Source organism: Tauraco erythrolophus, chromosome 9 (genome assembly GCF_009769465.1).
Source record: "Tauraco erythrolophus isolate bTauEry1 chromosome 9, bTauEry1.pri, whole genome shotgun sequence".
NCBI classification, from domain to species: domain Eukaryota; kingdom Metazoa; phylum Chordata; class Aves; order Musophagiformes; family Musophagidae; genus Tauraco; species Tauraco erythrolophus.
The window spans coordinates 23,734,221-23,752,832 of record NC_141473.1 but is presented as its reverse complement, the minus strand read 5'-3'; the positions used below and the strand labels follow the sequence as shown (position 1 = coordinate 23,752,832).

At 38.4% G+C, this 18,612-nt stretch overlaps 1 protein-coding gene across 1 annotated transcript in view; it reads left to right on the top strand.

Annotated features, from left to right (window-relative positions):
• The first annotated feature begins 722 nt into the window (after positions 1-722).
• Positions 723-18,612, top strand: part of USP54 (ubiquitin specific peptidase 54) — a 51,155-nt gene continuing 33,265 nt past the window's right edge. The window contains exons 1-5 of the mRNA XM_009985606.2: positions 723-889; positions 3,598-3,690; positions 14,041-14,175; positions 16,491-16,604; positions 16,766-16,848. Coding sequence (XP_009983908.1) covers positions 743-889; positions 3,598-3,690; positions 14,041-14,175; positions 16,491-16,604; positions 16,766-16,848 — 572 coding nt within the window. The 5' untranslated portion in view covers positions 723-742. The remainder of the gene's footprint in view (positions 890-3,597; positions 3,691-14,040; positions 14,176-16,490; positions 16,605-16,765; positions 16,849-18,612) is intronic.

Sequence of the window (18,612 nt, the reverse complement as noted above, 5' to 3'; positions counted from 1 at the left end):
CAAGCCTTTGATTATTTTTCTCTCTTAAGCTTTCTGGCACAGCCAGGCATTCCGATTGCAAAAGGAGGATGAGGAGAAGAAACTTCTAAAGATCGCACGCAGAATTAGAAGAACTGTATTGGAGACTTTTGCTGCTTTAAAGCTCTTCGCTCTCAAGTCCTGGAGTTGCTTCTTTTTACCCTGTGAGGATAACGTCTCTTTCATCACCCAAGATAAACGTAACTGAAAGGGAGCTGCCAAGGTTTTACTTTGCTTTTGTTTTTTCTGCTCTCTTACTAATTGGATTTTTCCTATTTTCTGCAGGAGGATTATAAAAGGATTAGAGAAGCTGGGTTTTTTTTGGGGTGTGGGAGGTAGCTGTTGTTTTTCTCCTCTTGATTCTGGGACCTCCTTAAGTTGCCATTTGTTCTCTGAAGTCACTGCCCGTTTGGAAAAGGGAGAAGCAGCATAACAGATGAACTTGCACGACCATGGATTCCTTCCCTTTGCAAACTTTGTATGTGGCTGCTTGTAAAAGAGGCTTTTGCATACATAAGCATCAAATGAAGAATAGCATTCTGGGCTGGATTTAAAAGCAGCAAACTACTTGTGTCCTGTGAAAGGATAAATTCTATTGAAAGTATAATTTAAAGAAGATTTGATGTTGTTCCAGTTTTGAATTTTGGTGAAAGAAAGGAAGGGTCTGATCAAGTCCAATACCCTACCAGCCTTAACCTGCATGTTCTACAGCTGAAACTGGAAGATGTCTTGGAAAAGAAATTACTTTTCTGTGGGTCGGGGGAATGTACAGGGCATGTTTACTCCACGAAATACAACCTCAATAGCACCCAGTAAAGGTCTCAGCAATGAACCGGGACAGAACAGTTGCTTCCTGAATAGTGCGCTACAGGTAAGAGCACATAATTAAAAAATGTTTCTGTCTTTGTCCTCTGTCTGTTGCAGTGTTTTCTTAGGCTCAACTGTGCAACAAATACAGCCAGGTTTGACTACATAATTGTTTGTGGGCCTAGATAGAATAAAGCTATGTTTGGAAATGCAGATTAGTTGAGTTATAGAATAGCTTTTTTTTTAATTTTTCAGGTTTTCCTGGTGAAATCAGCAGCATTCACATAGTCATTCTGAATGTGTACCTGAATCTCTTGTTTGTGTAAATTTGTAATATGTCAACCAAAGATGAAAATATATATAGAAAATCTCTCTTAAAATAATAGAATATTGCATAATTTGCAGTATGTCTACTCCTTAACAGTAAACTTCACTATTTTGTTGAACCAGTCAAGTTCAAGGGTTGATAATACCTATAGAAGATCCTTTTTATGTAGTCCAGTTTTCTTTCTAATTGCTGATTTGTAGCTTAGTTTAGATGATTGTCTTTACCATTTGATTTAGAAGAATAACCTTCTGTGTCAAAATTTAGTGGAGTGGTATGGCTTCTATACTGGTATTGTCACCGTTTTCGTATTTTGAACATCTGATGTTTGAGATTCAGTCCTTCTCGCTGCAAGGTTTAAAACCCTTTCTCCACATCAGTATCCTTCCCTTCATATGACTTGTCTGTGTAGCACAGACTGTGTCACTGTGGGTTTTTTGTTGTTTTTTTTCCTCCAGGCTTAAAGATACCCCGTGATACAAATACTACAAATAGAAACACCAGTGACCCTCAATAGACTTAATATGCTGTAAAATAGATTACTTGAGTACAAAGGGAACTCACTATAAGAAATGTGTGGTTTCTAGTGATGTACTGTATTAGTTGCTCCTGTTAAGTTCTAAGGTGTAATCGCTGGCTGCCTCCTAATTTGAGTTACTGCACCTAGGTCAGAACTAAGTAGAGCTTAACATCAGCTGCGTGCTGTACATGAAGATGAAAGCCTACGACCTGTCCTTTAGTCTTCTACATAAACCATTTTCTTCTAAAACTCAGGAAAGATGGGATACCAAAAAATTCACTCAAAGCTGAATTTAAAAAAAAACAAACAAAAAACCAAAACAAAACAACAAGATAGTAACCATTTCATATATTTCTGGGATTTTTTAATCATAATTTCTTAACATTCAGTGTTAGTCTGAGAGGCTCTTGAATGTTTGTTGCTCCTTACTATTAAGTATTTCTGTAAACATTCAAGATAAACTCCAAAGGCAATTACATCGAAAAATTGGACTTGTTCCTACATGTATTATATTTTTTTGTCCTTTTGTGAAGTCTGCAGTAGTTCTTCAGGAATGTTGTGTGTAATCAGACAATTCCAAGGCTTGTGTTGCCTCCTAGGCCCTTAAGTATAGGGAGAGTTTGAGTATAGACATAGCCATGAAAATTCTGAAGTTTTGGAAAACTTTAGAGATTAAATATTCAATATTTTTCAATATTTTTAGTATAGTTTTAGGCAACACTTGTGTGCTATGGTTTAGTTAACAAATTGTTCCAGCTGAAAACACTTCTTGAAACCAGCACAATTTTTTTGAGTGCTAAATTTTTTCTAGCCAGTTGCTCTGGACAGATTAGTTGGAAATCAGAAGTTTGATCCCTCTGTTTGTGCTAATGAAACATGTATCCAGTCACATGTCAGCCTGAACCTTGCCGCTCTGTCCAGAACCTGGCAGGGCGCGATTTAGGTCAGGGCTTCTTTCAGTGCAAGCTTCTGCCTCCTGAAAGGCTGGTGGCTCTGAGGCTGACAAGAAAGTCCGATTATTGTTAGTTGAAGCTGAAATAGCCAGCACTGACCACATTCTTATGTAAAGAGCTGACTGTGAAACATCTCAGATGGGCATTGTTGCTATTTTATAGCTGTGAATATTGATAATTGCCCAAGATTGCACAGATTTAGTGATAAAACTTAAGAATAAAACTTGATGCTGTTACAGCAAATGTTGCTTCTCGCTGTTGGTAGCAGAACGTATAGAAAAGCCTGCTTGCTTTTATATGCTGTGACCATATCTGGTCACATACCTGGTATTACCACCATACCGGTCCTGAAAGAAAAAGTATAACTGCCTATACAGGTTAGGGTTAGAAATCTGACAGTAATCATGGCATGTAAATACACTTACTAATGATAATATCGGGCATAACGGCTTTTTGTAATTTATCCTTTTGACTTGCAAGAACTACTTGATGTATATGCTGTTGGTGCTCTATTTTTCCAGCACTGGGGCTTTCTGTTCAGAGCAAGGAGGCTGCCTAGGAGGTGGAAGGATGGATGAGCTTCGGCCCCAGCTGTTGGTGATGTGTCCTTAGCAGCTCTGCCCAGCCTCACGGTGCAGCTGCACAACAGCTGGCCATGTTGCCAGCACAGGGGAAGAGTCAGGGCAAGTGCTGTTTAAGATGGACAAAGCAGTGAGTTTTTTACTCTGAAAGCACATGGCAAGAAATTCAGAGGGATGTCCTACTGTAAATTAATGTATGTGAATGCTACAGCTGAGGAAGAAAGATGAAAGTGTCAACTTGCAGTTAGAGAAAAGACATCCCATTTTAAAAGTGATGTTCACTGATATTAATGTACTTTCAGAATTATTTAGCGTGTGCAATTTTAATCAGAGCTTTATGCAGTATTTTATTTTATATATTCATAGAATTGGCTGTGTCCCTCTGTTTTTCAGGTTCTCTGGCACCTGGACATTTTTCGCCGCAGTTTCCGGCAAATCACGACACACAAATGTATGGGTGATTCTTGCATCTTCTGTGCTCTTAAGGTAAAAGTGGGAAATAAATTAAAAACAATTATTAAAAAAAATTGAACAGAAATATTCCTGATATTTAATTAATATGTTATCAGAGTTGCATCTGGAAATTTGCGAGAGCAAAGACAAATCTAATAGATACTGGTCCCAGACACTCATAGTAGCATGTTTAAAATGCATTCAAGCCAATAAATTGTGAAAATCCTGTAAGTAAAGTTTCACATTCAAAGGCTCTTACCAATGGAGTGTGGATCATTGTGAGCCTCCATGTTTTTTGAAAGATTGGTTCAACCAGTAAAACATTAGCCTGCTTTGTTTTTTTTCTAATTTATCATTTGGTTTAAAATTTCACACTGTATATTGTTAGTATGCTCTTCAAAAGTTGCCCTTCCTTTAGAGCTACTTTAAACGTCAGCATGACTGTTTAGCTTTAAGCCTTTCTGGTCAAAACTGTTGATTATGTAAGACTAAAAGGTATTTTCTACTGTAAATATTGATGTCTGCATTAAATGGCTCAGCTCTTTGTGGTCTGTGTTTTAAAAAGCATTGATTCTGTTTGTAAATGCAGATACAATAACTGACTGTCATGGATGCTGCCTGGACAGTAAGATCTAGATGTTAGCTCTGATTCTGAGTACTGTCGTGTACTTGAGTAACTGTGCAATCCTACAGCTCCATTTGTCTCTACTCATTTGTTTTTAGCTCTTCTGGTTTTTTGTGCCCTCCTTTCTAAGCTTTGCTACTTCAGACCTGTGGCTCCCTCCAACCTTGTGGGAGAAATGGATGTGATGTGAACATGATGAAAATACTAGCTTTAATCTTGCTTAGCAGTGATTTTTCTTTCTGAAATTGAGACTAAGATGTTTTCTTTGATCACAAACGGGTTGTAAAAGCCAACCAAATATATAAATTAATGGTGGGAGAATTTATTGTGTCATGAATTCATTGTGCAGTAATGAAAAGGACAGACAGCATGTCTTACACATGGCAAAATAGAGAGTGCAAGGTTTAAATTAAGATATCTGAAGTTCACAGACAGTATTTATAATATAATAGCTGTTTTGCTACTGTTAAGTGACTTTACAGGTGCTCTGGTAGAGTCAGGCTTGAAATGAGTTATCTAGTGAGTTTTTTGGACTGTTGTTGAGGGGTTTTCCCTTACAAAAGAACAACAAAGAGGAAGACTATTAAGGCACGAAAGAAAAGTAATTTCCTTCTGAAGGGAAATTTGTCTAAAGACATACCTGTTTAAATGATGAGACAGGATGATATTTACAACAGTATCATCAGAAGAGGATATAACAGTGGATTAGCAGCAAGGTAGCACATCCAAATTGAGAAATACAGCTATCCAGACGAAGAAAAGAGTATTAAATATATCCCCTTCTTTAAAGGGAAGTGGCAAGACTTAGGCATGATCTGGTTAGAGTTCATTAAGTACAGTGGGATAAATAATTTGAAGCAAATTCTTGGATCATGCCCTCAAGTATTGCCAAGTGATTGCTAGGATTCTTTGGTAGTTGAGATGAGGACAGAAAGAAAAGGATTTAGGAAATTATCATGGATGTAAGCTTTTGCTCTTCTGGGGTTTAACCTAACAGCAAGATATGGCAAGGAAATACCAGGAGATAGACAGGTTCTGCCATTTGAATGAATGTAGACTAGACTCTGGGGCAGAGTTGAGAGGTTTTAATATGAAGTTAAGAGGTAAAAGTCTTTTTCTGAATGAGAGTACTGAAAAAGGGGCGGGGGGGGGGGGGAAATGTTCTAGGAAAAATCAGAGGATGAACCTTTGTGGAAGTGGTATTGAAAGGTTACCTTCTGGACAAAGATGCATCTGGATTAGCAGTACCAGTATGAGAAGGGAAAGCACTACAGTAAGACTGGAAGATGACAGGATATCAGGAATATGCATTGGATTGAGGAGTGATCAGTTTTGTTGATAAAATCCTTGCTTTTCATGTCTTACTGAAGTATGCAGTATGCTATTATAAACTTGGAAGTGGCAGGTAGAGTGGCAGCATTCACAAGTTGTACGCCTGCAGCCATATGCTTATTTTTTAAATTAAACAGCCTTTGGAAAAAAATGCTGCTCTTTCCTCTTGCTCCCAGATATCTGCAAGGATTTTTTTATTTGTTTCCTATTTGAAGTCCTTACCAATGCTATGCTTACCCAGAAGGTGTTACAACCCTTAGTTTCCACCAAAGCTATAACATAGCACGAAATCCTCTGGTACTTTTACACGTTTTAGAAAACTTGCATCTGGTTGTGTGTAGAATTCCTATAGCTCTCAACACTCAATGTGCAATGAAAATCTCTGCAGAAATGTGTAAACAAGTAAAGAATTATATGGACAAGTATTTTTGAATATGGGCAGTAACCAATACTTGACAAAGTAAATAAATGAATTCCAACTGGCTTTAATCCAAACCAAAAGGTTAGTATTTTCTATATCTACAGTCTGTTCTTCATGGGAAACTTCAGTGTGTTCTACCCAAACCTATTCCAAAACCTTCAGAAAGTTTACGGACATATATTATAAAACTATACAGGAGAAAAAAATATATAGAAATTTGTTTGTTAGAAGTTACAGAAATTTGTTTGTTAGAAGTCATAGAACTGTTTTAGATCTGATTCCTTTATGTTCAGAAAGCATTTTACAATTTTATGTTTTCCTCTGGGTAATATTGTCACAAGTTTCCACCTTTAATAACTTGTGTAAAATGTTGTGGACCTAATGTGTGTACCTAAATACTTCAAAATTCCCCTCACCGCCCCACCCCCCCCCCCCCCCAAAAAAAAAAAAAGGCCAAACACTAGAAACGCAGATTGTCTTGCTTGCATGCAGCTGAAAAAGAAGGGATACTAAATGACAAAGGATGCACAAGGGACAGCCCAAATTGTGGCGATGGTCGCGTTCATCTTCCTAAACTCCTTTGGCAGGCAGTAGGGGGGGGGGGAAAAGGCTGTTTAAGGTATTTTACTTGTTCTCTGCTGCCCTCTGGATCAGTGTTCTCAAACTGCTCTTTTTTTTTCCCCTTCTGTAAAAGTCTGGCTGTCTGCCACGTATTATGCGTAAACTTGTATAAGACAAGCAGGATAATGTGCTTAATATGCACCTAATACTGCAAGCATCACCAAGAGCATATTTTGTGTTCCAGTGCAGCAGGATCATCCCTTCCCTCCTGTGCTCTTCCCCTGCCCCAGCCCTCCTATCTGCTCTGGAAGCCTTTAACTGTTGTCCTGCCAAGGTAATGCTAGCTTAGCCTCCAGGTCTTTGACATCCTCTTTCTCTTGAATCTTGCCTTAGGCTTTGCTAAGATGAGGGAGAAGATATGGCTGGATCCAGTGGGAACACAAGAATTTGGAGCTCTAAACCATGCGAAAATCTCCCATTAGGGTCTGGGGAGAGGTAATTAGCCCTGCATGCTGTCAGGTGGATCTGCCCAAAATACCTGTCCAGACCAAGCAAGGTGGAGGCAGGACATGTTTACTCTTTTCCAAAGCATGCTGGCATGTTCAGATTCCAGCCTGGCCTGGGAAAGGGGCAATGCTTGCGGGAGGGGGAAAGAGTCTAAGTTGTGTCCCCCCCCCTCCACTCCAGGTTCCCTTCACAGGATGCCTGATGCCTCCTGTGTTGTGCAGAGAGAGTTCACGCTCTTCCCCTACTTTGAACATGCTCTTCCCATTGATTTTAGAGGAAGATAGTCTTCACTAAGCTCAATTTAGTCTTTAAATAACACCAAAGAGGTTGCATTTTTTCCACGCTTACTTGGCTTGCTGCAGCTGTTTCTAGGGATTCTGATGTCATGCACAGTATTTACTGTAAATGCTCAGCTAGCTCTGTAAATATTATTTGTAATTTTAAATTACTTTTTATAAAATGAGGGATCACAGGACAGTGATGGCATATTCGATAGCAAATGACATTTTACTTTTGCACCACATCGAAGGTATTGCATGAATTCTTGAAGTGATTCTCAAACTTGCTGTGCTACCTATCTATGTTTATGTGGCTACAAAATGAACCATGAAATTATTCCAGACATACGTTCGTTGGTTGTTTTGAAGGAACCTTACATCAACAGCTATAAAAAGACAAGGGAGAGCTGCAGACTCTGTGCTGGAATCCCAAACACTGTGCCTTAAGATGTGGCTTTATTTAAGTGTGTTTTTCAGTACACAAGCTGTCCTTACTGCTATGTGGTTTGCCTGCTGTAACACTGGAGCAGCTTTTTGATTTATTATTAATGTTGAAGTCTACTGTGTTCTGTTTTATTTTTCCTTTTCTAGAGCATGACTTTGCTTTGGTGTTTGTTTATCACAGCTGGAGGAGGGCAGGAAGGGGGAAATCCGTCCACTGTACTGAGCATGCCACAGAGAGTTTGTTCTCCTTCCAGGGATTGTACTGGGAGCTCCATAGTGCCAGGATATAGGACAGAGTGTTTTTTGTAGTTTGCAAAGAAGAATGCTCTATTGATTGATAAATTCCAGTAGGGCTGGTCTTTTCTGTAATTTAGTCATGTGCAACAAAAGCAGGAAGAATGTGAATTTTCTGTGTAGAAATGATATTGTTTTCTAAGGTGAAAACTGAGAACAATAGAGTATTAGAGTGCTTGAAAGAAGTGAAATGACTATAGTTCATGATTCTGATTAGCCACTTGATTGAAATGGAGGGATTTGTTATGAAAATTTTGTTATATGATTGAGACAGTAATAAATTGGTTGCAAAGATTTTATCCTCTTGTTTTGTGCTGTTTTCCAAATCAGGATAGTATTTCAGGGTAAAACAATGGTAAAAATATATAAAATAGTTACTTGTATTGTTTGAACTGGTTTTTTTTTTCCAGTTGGCACTTGCAGTTACCTGCCTGACAAATAAACTAGCAGCAAGTACAGTTTCCTAAGTTAATAAACTGGTAATTGAAACTTACAGGTAATGACTGCTTTTTTTGATCTTGATCAAGCAGTTAATAAATTGTCAGCTAGTTCATGTGGACACTCTGTGATTTGAGTTTCTTTTTTTGACACTCTCCTAAATAAAACTTGTGGAAACCATATTTTTGTTTGATTTTGGTAGTAGCCAGGGATGCCTGACTTTACAGTCTGTGTTGGGGACCTTACGTTAATGTTTAGGGCACAGTGCAAGTAGAAATGGAAGACAGACAGTAAAAGAAAGGAATAATGGAAATCTAGGTTGATAGTTATCAGACTTGGAGGTTTGGAAAGAGATCCAAAGATTAAAAAAAAAAAAAAAAGGTAGAATTATTTGCACCCTTGAAGGAGAATATAAAATGAGGAAATGTGAGGAAGAAATGTGAGCTAGTGGAAATATTGTGGGTGGAGGCTGGTGTGGGTTGGTTGGGAGAAAAGTGATTTTTAGCAGCCAGAATTTTCATTTTAAACGGGTTGTTGTACTGAGTAAGAGGCTGTATCAGAAGTGTGTGGTGTTCTGGATGAGATATTAGATACTGTAGACAAGAAAAAAAAAAAGTAGTCCAATGAATGGAGTGGAGTAAGAAGGGCATGCTAGCATGCTATTGAAATGGAGAGGAAGTTTTTTTTTTTAAAAAGACAATAAAATAAAAAAACCTGTCACAATTGGATGACAGCAAGAATAATATTGATATGTTGAGCAGTGAGAGAAGGATGAGGATTGGTCGTGTTAATATTTGTAGCTTTTGCTAAAAGGCAGAAACTGTTAATGTAGGGAATATTAAAGCGTTTGGGGGGAACATGTTTTGTTCTTTGAAAGAAATACACTGCTAGAGCTGCAACAATATCCCCATCCAGAAGGAACTTCTGCGCAATCCTGGAAGAGAATAGTTATCTCTCAGAAAACTGCCAAGATCAGAACTCAAATTTACAGTGCATGAACATTGATCTGATTCAGTAGCTGTTGCCTGTTGTCTTCAGCCATCAATTTATTCCTATGCCAGCCTGCTTCTACATGCTTGACTAAAAAGTCATATTTGCATGTGTATCTAGTCTGGGGTTTGTTTCATCAGTATGGTTAGATATACATTGCAGATGTCAATTTACCCCAAGTAAATGGAATACTTCTTTCCTAGGGACAAAACGGATTCCAAACGCTGTTAGAGATAATTTGGAGCAGATCTTGTAAACTACGGGGGAGATTCACAGATATTTCAGCTTCCAAATCTTTAAAATTTAAAAGAACTCTAAAATTTCAATCTCATGAATTACCTCAAAGAATAATTAATGCATTTATTCTCTAACCAAATGAAGAACAACTCGTTTTAAGATCAAGCATGTGAATTTTACCACTCTGAAATAGAAAGCCTGAAGGCTTCAACTGAAGTAGTTGTATGATAAAAGTTCCTTGTCTCAAAGGAAAACAATGTAAGGTTTGAAGCTTTAAAAATTTATGTTGATCCCATGCTTCCCAACCTGGAGGAGATTATTTTGGGTGTTGACTGACTGCAAGCCTTTGACCCTCTGATGTGGGTCAAAAGCCCAGGCTTGTAGTAGAATGGACATAAAGCTTCCAGTTACAAAACTAGGTAAAAGCCATCTGAATGATAATAAGCCAAGTGTGGCCCTACAGTAGATTGCCTGGGATGGTTAAGGAATTTTCAGATTTGGATGCCTCTGAGAGCAAACTAGCGGAAGATCAACTATGTGTTTGTAGTTGGTCTTGACGTAGTACTTGAGGAAGGACTAGATGCAATTAGACTGACTTTGTCAATTTATTCCTCTTAAAGAACACTTGTGCTTCCTGATTCTACTGTCTCTGCTACCCTTTCCAGACCTTTGAAGATCTGTAGGGAAAGGGATATGGAGGGAGATAAGATTCTTTTTTATATAGACTTCAGGAATGCAGTGTAACCAGAAGGCGCGTACTTCCTGTCTGAAAAAGCCCTTGCTCATGCTGTTCTGTCTTGACTTGTAGACTTACCAGCATGCCAAGAATAGGTCATCAGTGTAGAAATCGAAGTACTGCTGCTAATATAATATTAGTAATTGCTCAGATTTTATGTTAAGCTAATTTTATTTTTTTCTTATTTGGTTCTGCATGCTTGATTTCAGTTACTGAAAACTAGTAAAATAGGAGAGACTTCCCTTGTTCATTAAGCTTTTAGCAGTGTCTTTTCATACTGTTGCTGCTGTTAGGGATATGCTTATTTGTGTTGGAATGTAGCCATTTAGAGAAATCATCAGTGTGGTGAATACACTAATGGGGTTTTCACTGTCTTCAAATTCAGGTAAAGAAGTTTTTGAAAGAGAACAAAGTTTGAGTGTTTCATATATAAAGATCTCATTCAGTTCCAGAAGCACTCGGAGAAAAGGTGTCATGAAAACTCCTGGGGCAGAATCAGCAGTGCTTTCCTGGTCTGCACCCAGCTGGCTTTCAGACCTGTATGTGGAACAAATGTGTTAGTGATTAACAGTATCACTCAAGGGCAAGACCTGAAATTAAAAAGAGAGATTTAACTTAGATAACTTAAGGTGATGAAACTGCAGGAAATGCCACACCTGTACATCTAAGGCTGAGATACGAGAAAGACCAGTTCTGAAGGTGAGCAAAGAACGTATCTTGAAGAATAAGGAAAAGAGGAAACGAACCCCAAACCCAGTGAAAACCAAACTGCCCTGTGTTCAAAGTGCTTTTGACTCCATTTGAGGTGCTTTTGGGACTTCCTAGAAGCACTGTGTTCCAACATGTTCTAAACTGCACTGTGCAATGACATAAGATTTCATCTTTATTATATTAAAATACACAATTACTCACTGGTTTTAAGACTTTTTTTCTCATAATCTGAATAAGGCTATACCATTGTGTGCTATATCGTTACAAATTTTAAGAAGCATTACTCTATATAATATTGGGATCTCTGACTTCCTGATTTTACATACTAGAATTCTTTGATGTTACTCAGTTATTTTTGTTCTGTAGTTGTGGTAACAGATTTCAGTTTTCTGCTGTTTATGTTTAATAAAAGTTTTTTAGTTTCAATTGTGAAAGCTGTAATTATTTTGTGATGCACAAAAATATAAAATGCAGGAACTTGTGAAAATCAATTGCATATAATCATCAGGATTACTTTTTCCTTGCTAGATCTCTTTATGTTAAGTAGTAGGTACGTTACAGGTAAAAGTAAAGTGTACTATTTCTTTAAAGATGGAAATTAAAAATAAGAGTTTTGATTGGTTTGCTTGCTTCTACTTTTACCTAGTTTGAAGCCTGCACTGATTCTCTCCTCCCCTACCCAAAGAGTGCAGAGCCATTTCAGAGCTCTCATTGAAGCAAACCTGGTCCTGTCCATCAGTTCCCTGCAGTGAGGTTGTGGGTCAGTTGCTAGGCAAGTGCCTCAGTTTCCAGATCTATAAAGTGAGATTGATGATAACCAGAATAAACACATTTCTAAAGCGTAATCATGAGTATTTTTCAAGTGCTTTTCAATTATTTAATCTAGAGTGGTGAAGCAGGATGGAATTATGTTTCACTGTTGTGGGTTTTTTTTTTTGAGGTGCACTGAAATGAGAAAATTTACTAATGAAACATGAAACTTGCTCAGTTATCAGACAGGAATGAGGATCAAGGTTCCTCAGTTCTCTCAAGTAAAGAGACTTTGTCATTCTTTCCATTTTTGTGTATGTATATATAAAAGATAACTGAGGAGAGGCATTGTCTGTCATTCATGAAGTGTGAGACTTACTGCCTCACAGCCTTCTCTGGATTACCACTTTCCTCCTCATTATTTGGTACTCTAATAAAGGCAATATTAGAAGAGCTATGGACATCAGCACAGTGGGCCCTCACCCATGAATGAGCACCATAGAGACTACCAAAACAAATATAGCAGTAGAGAGATGGGCATCTTGCATCTATATTAGATAATACGTTAACACTATGAATTGTACCATTCCTATGGCCAGAAATGGCAGCGGCACAGAGCATGGTTTGCTGGCTGTGCAGTGACAGCTGTATTCTGCACTCGTTGAGCTTCTTCAAAGCAGCTGAGATTGCACGGTTTGGCAAACCTCCCAGTTTACCTTTTCATTTCCTGATGAGAAACAAATAAGAATAGTTAAAGGAGACAAAGATTCAGATTATTTCTTTCCAATTAATACAGAACTGAAGTATACTGGGTAGAAGCTTTCTGTAATTAAGGGAGCAAGTGATACATGAATCAATATTGCTGCAGATTCTCAGTATAGATTTGAAAGAAAACCAAACAGGCAAACCAGTTTGAGGCTTGCTTTCTCCTGATTTGGTGAAGTTTAAAATGCAGAAAAGCCAAGTGGTGCACAGTTGAAGATGATCCTTTTTTCCTCTCACATTCAGAATGGAGCTTTTCTGCAATCTTTAGGGAAATTGTGAGGAAAGTTTTATAGGAGAAGACAAGCAGAATTTTGAAATTGATACTGATGAAGATATTTGCTTGTCATATGAAATGAGGTAGAAAGTAGAGCAGAGTGGTGATGGAGACAGAATGATCTTGCATGAAAATAAGGGCTGAAAGTTTTTACTTAAACTGAGGATCTTGCCTACAAAATTATATTCCTGTTTTTGTGGGAGGGCACAAAGAAAGTTAAATAACTGTTCAGAAGGTCTTCTGGATATCTCACACGTGTGCATGAGCACACAAAATAAAAGTGGGGTTTTGATCAGTTGGGAATACCTACTGAACTTGCATGCATATAACCCACACTTCGTACAATAATGCATCTTTACAGAATTACTTGTCCTTGCAAATGATGACCCAGATGACCTGTGAGTTAGTTATGAAAATGCAGATTTATGGCAAAAAGTAAACAGCTGACCGTACATCGGAACTGCTATTTGTGTCGTGCCTTTTCTCTCCTGCATGCTGACCCAAAAATCATCTGGTTCTTACCTTCTTCTTGGACTTACTGAAAGGTAAATTCCTTAAAGAGTGCAAGCAGCAGGTTGTGGCTGTTTAAGGGCTAAGACTTTTGGAAAGAGTTGCTTGAAAGAGGAAAGAAGGCAGCATGCGGAAGAAGAAAGCTACTGAGGTAGGAGTGAAGAAGTGAACTGGAGAGGGAGAAATAGAAATAAAAAGTGAGGAAGTTTTAGTGTCCATTTTATTTGCTTCAGGAATCAAATTTGGAGGAAGATCCAAAGGGGATTGACACAGGGGGAAGTTTAGCCTTAAGCTCCCCACGCTCTGTTGGATATGTGAAAGGAGAGAATAAACAAAGGGGAACATGATTTCAAAGGAGAAACTTTTAGGATTTTCTCTTCTAGTCCCTGTGCACTATAAATATCTGTGTGTCGCTTGATCAAAGTGAGATAAAGGTTTGCCATTTGTTTTCAGATAACTTGAGTCATGTTTTGCAAATACAGTAACTTATCTTTTGTGTTTTCTTACTAGGGTATCTTCAACCAGTTTCAATGTAGCAGTGAGAAGGTACTACCTTCTGATGCCCTGCGCACTGCGCTTGCAAAAACATTTCAGGATGAGCAACGCTTCCAGCTGGGCATCATGGATGATGCTGCTGAATGTTTTGTGAGTATAATTGAAAGATGGTTTGACAGGGAGAGATGTGAACCCCCACTACACAAACAACTGCTTCCCCCCTGCCCCTGCTTCATTTGTCCCCTCCCCGAATTCCAATGGATCTTGCATGTGTGGCCTGGAAAAGTCCACAGAGAGATCCCCAAGCTTGAAGTGATCCAGTGGGAAACCAGTATTTGGTTTGAGACTCATTGCTAATGATTTCGAAATGGAAACATCAGTGTTACCCATTTTTACAGTTACTTTTGCATATGTACTGCTTGTACTCTCAAGTGTGCCTTGGATGTAAATTGTAAAAAAAAATTGCATTGAAAGAGTTATCCAGCATTTTAGTTTTAAGGATCACCTCAAAAAAGTGGAAGGGCATTTTGTTTACCAGTTATTCTGAAATCATGTTTTCACAAACTCTAGCTAAGGGAAAGTAAAAATAAATAAATAACAAAACACAACCCAACATGGTTGTTTATGTTTCTAAGTTGAGATAAGCAACAGTAAAATGATCATCACTAAATATTTCTGTTACCATATTTGTAAACCATCTGACAATTTTTTTAAGCTGATTATCTCACCAGTGTGGTTGGGAGATGGCTTTTACACAAATCTTACATCCCTAGTTTTACCCACCTGCTTTCTTTTTATACTCAAAACTCTTACTTGGCATCCATTATGTTAAGAGTTTATTCCTATCCACATTTCCTCCCTTTCTCTCTTCAGTCTCCTAAATTTCTTTAACTTAATTAGGAGGTATTTTTTATCTTGCCGACCTGTTGGCTGCTCCCCTTTTTGGAAATGATGGTGTCCATAGAGTGGCCCAATTGTGTTCGTGTCCTACTTGGTTGTTAACAAAGATGTTAATTCTTAACCGAAGTACAAACATACTGGATTTACTACTGCAAGGTAAATCGTCTCTTCAATAAAGCACCTATCAGAGTGGAGTCTTTTTCATATGTTAAATCTTTCATTTCCTATACCTCCCTAATTTAACACTTGCACTGTAAGAGATCACAGAAATGGGATAAATGCGTATAGCTATTGTAGTTCTTCTCTTAAACTAAGTGAACTGATAATGGGCTTATGATAACTCAATGTATCCTGTGTTTTCAGAATACGAATATAGCAAAGTAGTATGGTTTAATGAGCTCATTTAAAATGGAAGTAGATAATACCAAAAAAGCCTCAGTGAAATAAATTACATCAGCCTACACAGGAGCCCCTGTGAGTGCGGTTATGTCAAATAGTTGTATGCAGTCCAGCACTTGAATGGAGTTCTGCGTGTAGTAGAACATGGGAACTCTTGATTTAGTTTCTTCCTTGAGAAAGCTAATCTAAATAGCCCATCTAATACTGCTATGGGAGTCCCCACAAGCAGGTTTGTTAGGTTAACCATGCTGACACAAGGACAGTTAAAATGGGTACAAGTTCCCTTTTGAGACTAGGCTTTAAGGCAGAGATAATTCCCTAGCTTTTCGCTTAGTTAACCTTTTCAGCCCTAAAGGCAGAGATTTAATTCAAATGGCAGAAGAGGTTAGATTCTAAAGTTCAAGGGAAGTTGTATGAGGTCAGAGCTATTTTGCCTAATAATTAATCTTGACCTGCTTATTGCAGGCCTATAAACCAGCCAGCCAGCTCATAGTGATGTTGAAAAGCGTGCTGCTGGAAGAGGTATCAGTAGGCTTTTGGCACCCCCAGACTGATGTTCGCAACAGTGGGAGGAGAGGAGATGTTAGGACAAGAACTCCTAGGAAGTTGAAAAAAGACAGAATTGTCGGAAATAATGTCTAGAAGATGTTCAGTGCTTTTGTTTCATGCAGAATTTAGTCTGCTTCTTTGTTTATTAGTTCTCCTCTTTTTGGTAGAATGTAGATTTGCCATATTTCAAAGCCCTGGTGGAATATAGAAGTTGATTTGGGTTACTTTGTGCTGATGAGAAGTTGTTAGTGGCAACCTAATGATTTTAAAACTGCATAACTGCTCTGCCAGTTACATTTGGTCAAATCCATTGATGCTTGAGGGTGGGACAGAGTAATTGGTGACAGAATCTTCAGCTGTGATAGTAAATAAAATAGTTACCTGACATAGCATTTCAAATCAGAACTGGTAGCCATTTTCTTTTATCTCGAATAAATGCCAAGTTCTTTGTTTTCTAAGCGACTTCCAAAAATTTACAGGAGCCTTCTGTCTCTGTAAATAATATTTACAACATTATTGCATCTGACAGTGCTTTTGTGATTTTTATATTTTAACTTTTGTCTGAGTTTTAAATGGTCTAATGCTTTTTTTTTTCTTTTTCTTCTCTCTTTGTCTAGGAAAACCTGTTAATGCGAATTCACTTCCACATTGCAGATGAGACAAAGGAAGATATTTGCACTGCACCACATTGTGTTTCCCATCAGAAGTTTGCAATGACCTTGTTTGAACAGGTGATGTAATGATACGTGCTTTATACAAATCACCAGTTCTCAAGCTTCAAATTTTTGTTCCAAAGGCATGCATTGCCGTGGTAAAAAAGATACAAGCAGAAGTGTTACTGTGGAAATACCTGTTTAATCTTGTCAATGTATTATGTTTTATTTCTCTTTAGTGTGTTTGTACCAGCTGTGGTGCAACCTCTGACCCGTTACCTTTCATCCAGATGGTACATTATATTTCCACAACCTCACTCTGGTGAGTTGAGATTTTTACAGGCAACTTCTCTGGTTTGGCGGGTTGGGTTTTTTGTTGTTGGTGGTTTTGTTTGGTTTTTTTATACTGGTATTGTGGTTTGATCTTTACCTTCACAAGATTAAATGTTCAGAGCATGGTTTGTTCAAAGTTGGTGGAGCTTTGATAACTATGATAAAGATTTAGTGGAGCGGAAGGTACCAATTTAGGCATGGATCAGTGTGTCTGTTTATGATTCTGAGTCTGACAACTGTAGTGGCAAGGACTCGTGTACGTTTTGAAAGACCTTAATATGTGAGTAGGTGAGTTAAGAAAAAAGATAAATTATTTTTTATTTTTCTTATGCTGGAAAGGACCTTTGGTCATCTGTTCCATCCTCCTGTTCAAAGCAGGGCTAACTTCGAAGCTAGATCAGGCTGCTTGTGGTTTTGTGTAACAGAGTTTTGAAAACGTTCAAGGATAGAAATTCCATGACTTATCTGGGCTATCTGTTCCAGTGCTTAACGACTCAGTGTGAATTTTTTTTCCTTATAGCCAGTCAGAATTTCCCTTTCTACATCTTCTGCCTCTTGTCTTTTTTCTATTCGCATCTGCAAAGAGTCTGGCATGTGTTCAGTTTGTCTAGCAGCTTTCTGCGGTGTTGCTCCTCAGCTATTCAGTGCTGAGCCAGTACTGGGCTCTGTCCAAACTGCAAGACTTTGTGTTTTTCTCTACTGAATTTCACGAGGTTCCTGTCAACTCGTTCCTCCAACCTGTCAAGACCCTTCTGAGTGGCAGGACTCCCTTTCTGTATAGTGACTGCTCCATCCAGTCTGGTGTCATCTGTAAACTTGATGTGGGTGTATGCTGATTCATTATCCAGGTTGTTAATGAAAATGTTAAATAGCATCAGCCCCAGTATTAATCCCTGAGGAACACAGCTCTGACTGCTGGTTGTGTTTTGATCCTCTGAACCTGAAGGTCCAGCTAGGTTTTTGTCTGCATTATATTCTACCTGTGCAGTCCACACTTCCAGTTTGGCCACAATAACACTGTAGATGACTTGAAAACCTTGCTAGAGACCAAATGATATTAACTGTTTTTGCCTTCTCGGCAGAACCATCATTTTACGCTAGGAGATAATCATGTAGGTCAGGCATAGTTTGCCCTTGGTAAATCCATGCTGGCTACTCCAACTCGCTTTCGTATGCCTGGAGATGATTTCCAAGGGGATTTCATCTGTCATCACCCTGGGTACTGCAGTGAGACTGACCAGCTTGTAGTTCCTCAAATTATCTTTCTTGGATGGATATAGCTCTTGATTTTTCTGGTTATTGGGGAACACCCCTTGTCACCATGACCTTTCATTAAAGGAGGTGGTGCACAGAGCAATAGCTCTACCTCTGTAGTAGTTCACTTGAATGAATGCTAGAGGAAGGAAGTCTTCTGTTCTTTTAGTAGGTGGCTGCTCAGTTGAAAGCTGCTTAAATCTGACTGAGGCAGGAGTCTGTTATTTGCTTCTGTCTTGAAATTTTGTTTGGGATGAAAACTTCTCTTTGTTTCTTGTCCTGCATGAGAGATGTGTAGTTACAGAGCCTGAAAAAATTGTCTTGAAAACTGCCAGTTGCACTTCGCATGCAGATCTCTGTTAAAAGCTACCGCTTTACCAGTGTATCGGGAGTACTGTAAAGCATTCCCCCTTGTGGCTGCTACCTGCCATTCCATCGAGCTGTAGTTTTTCTTTAGGATACCAGCAGACATTGTGTATCAGAGTATCATTTATTAGAA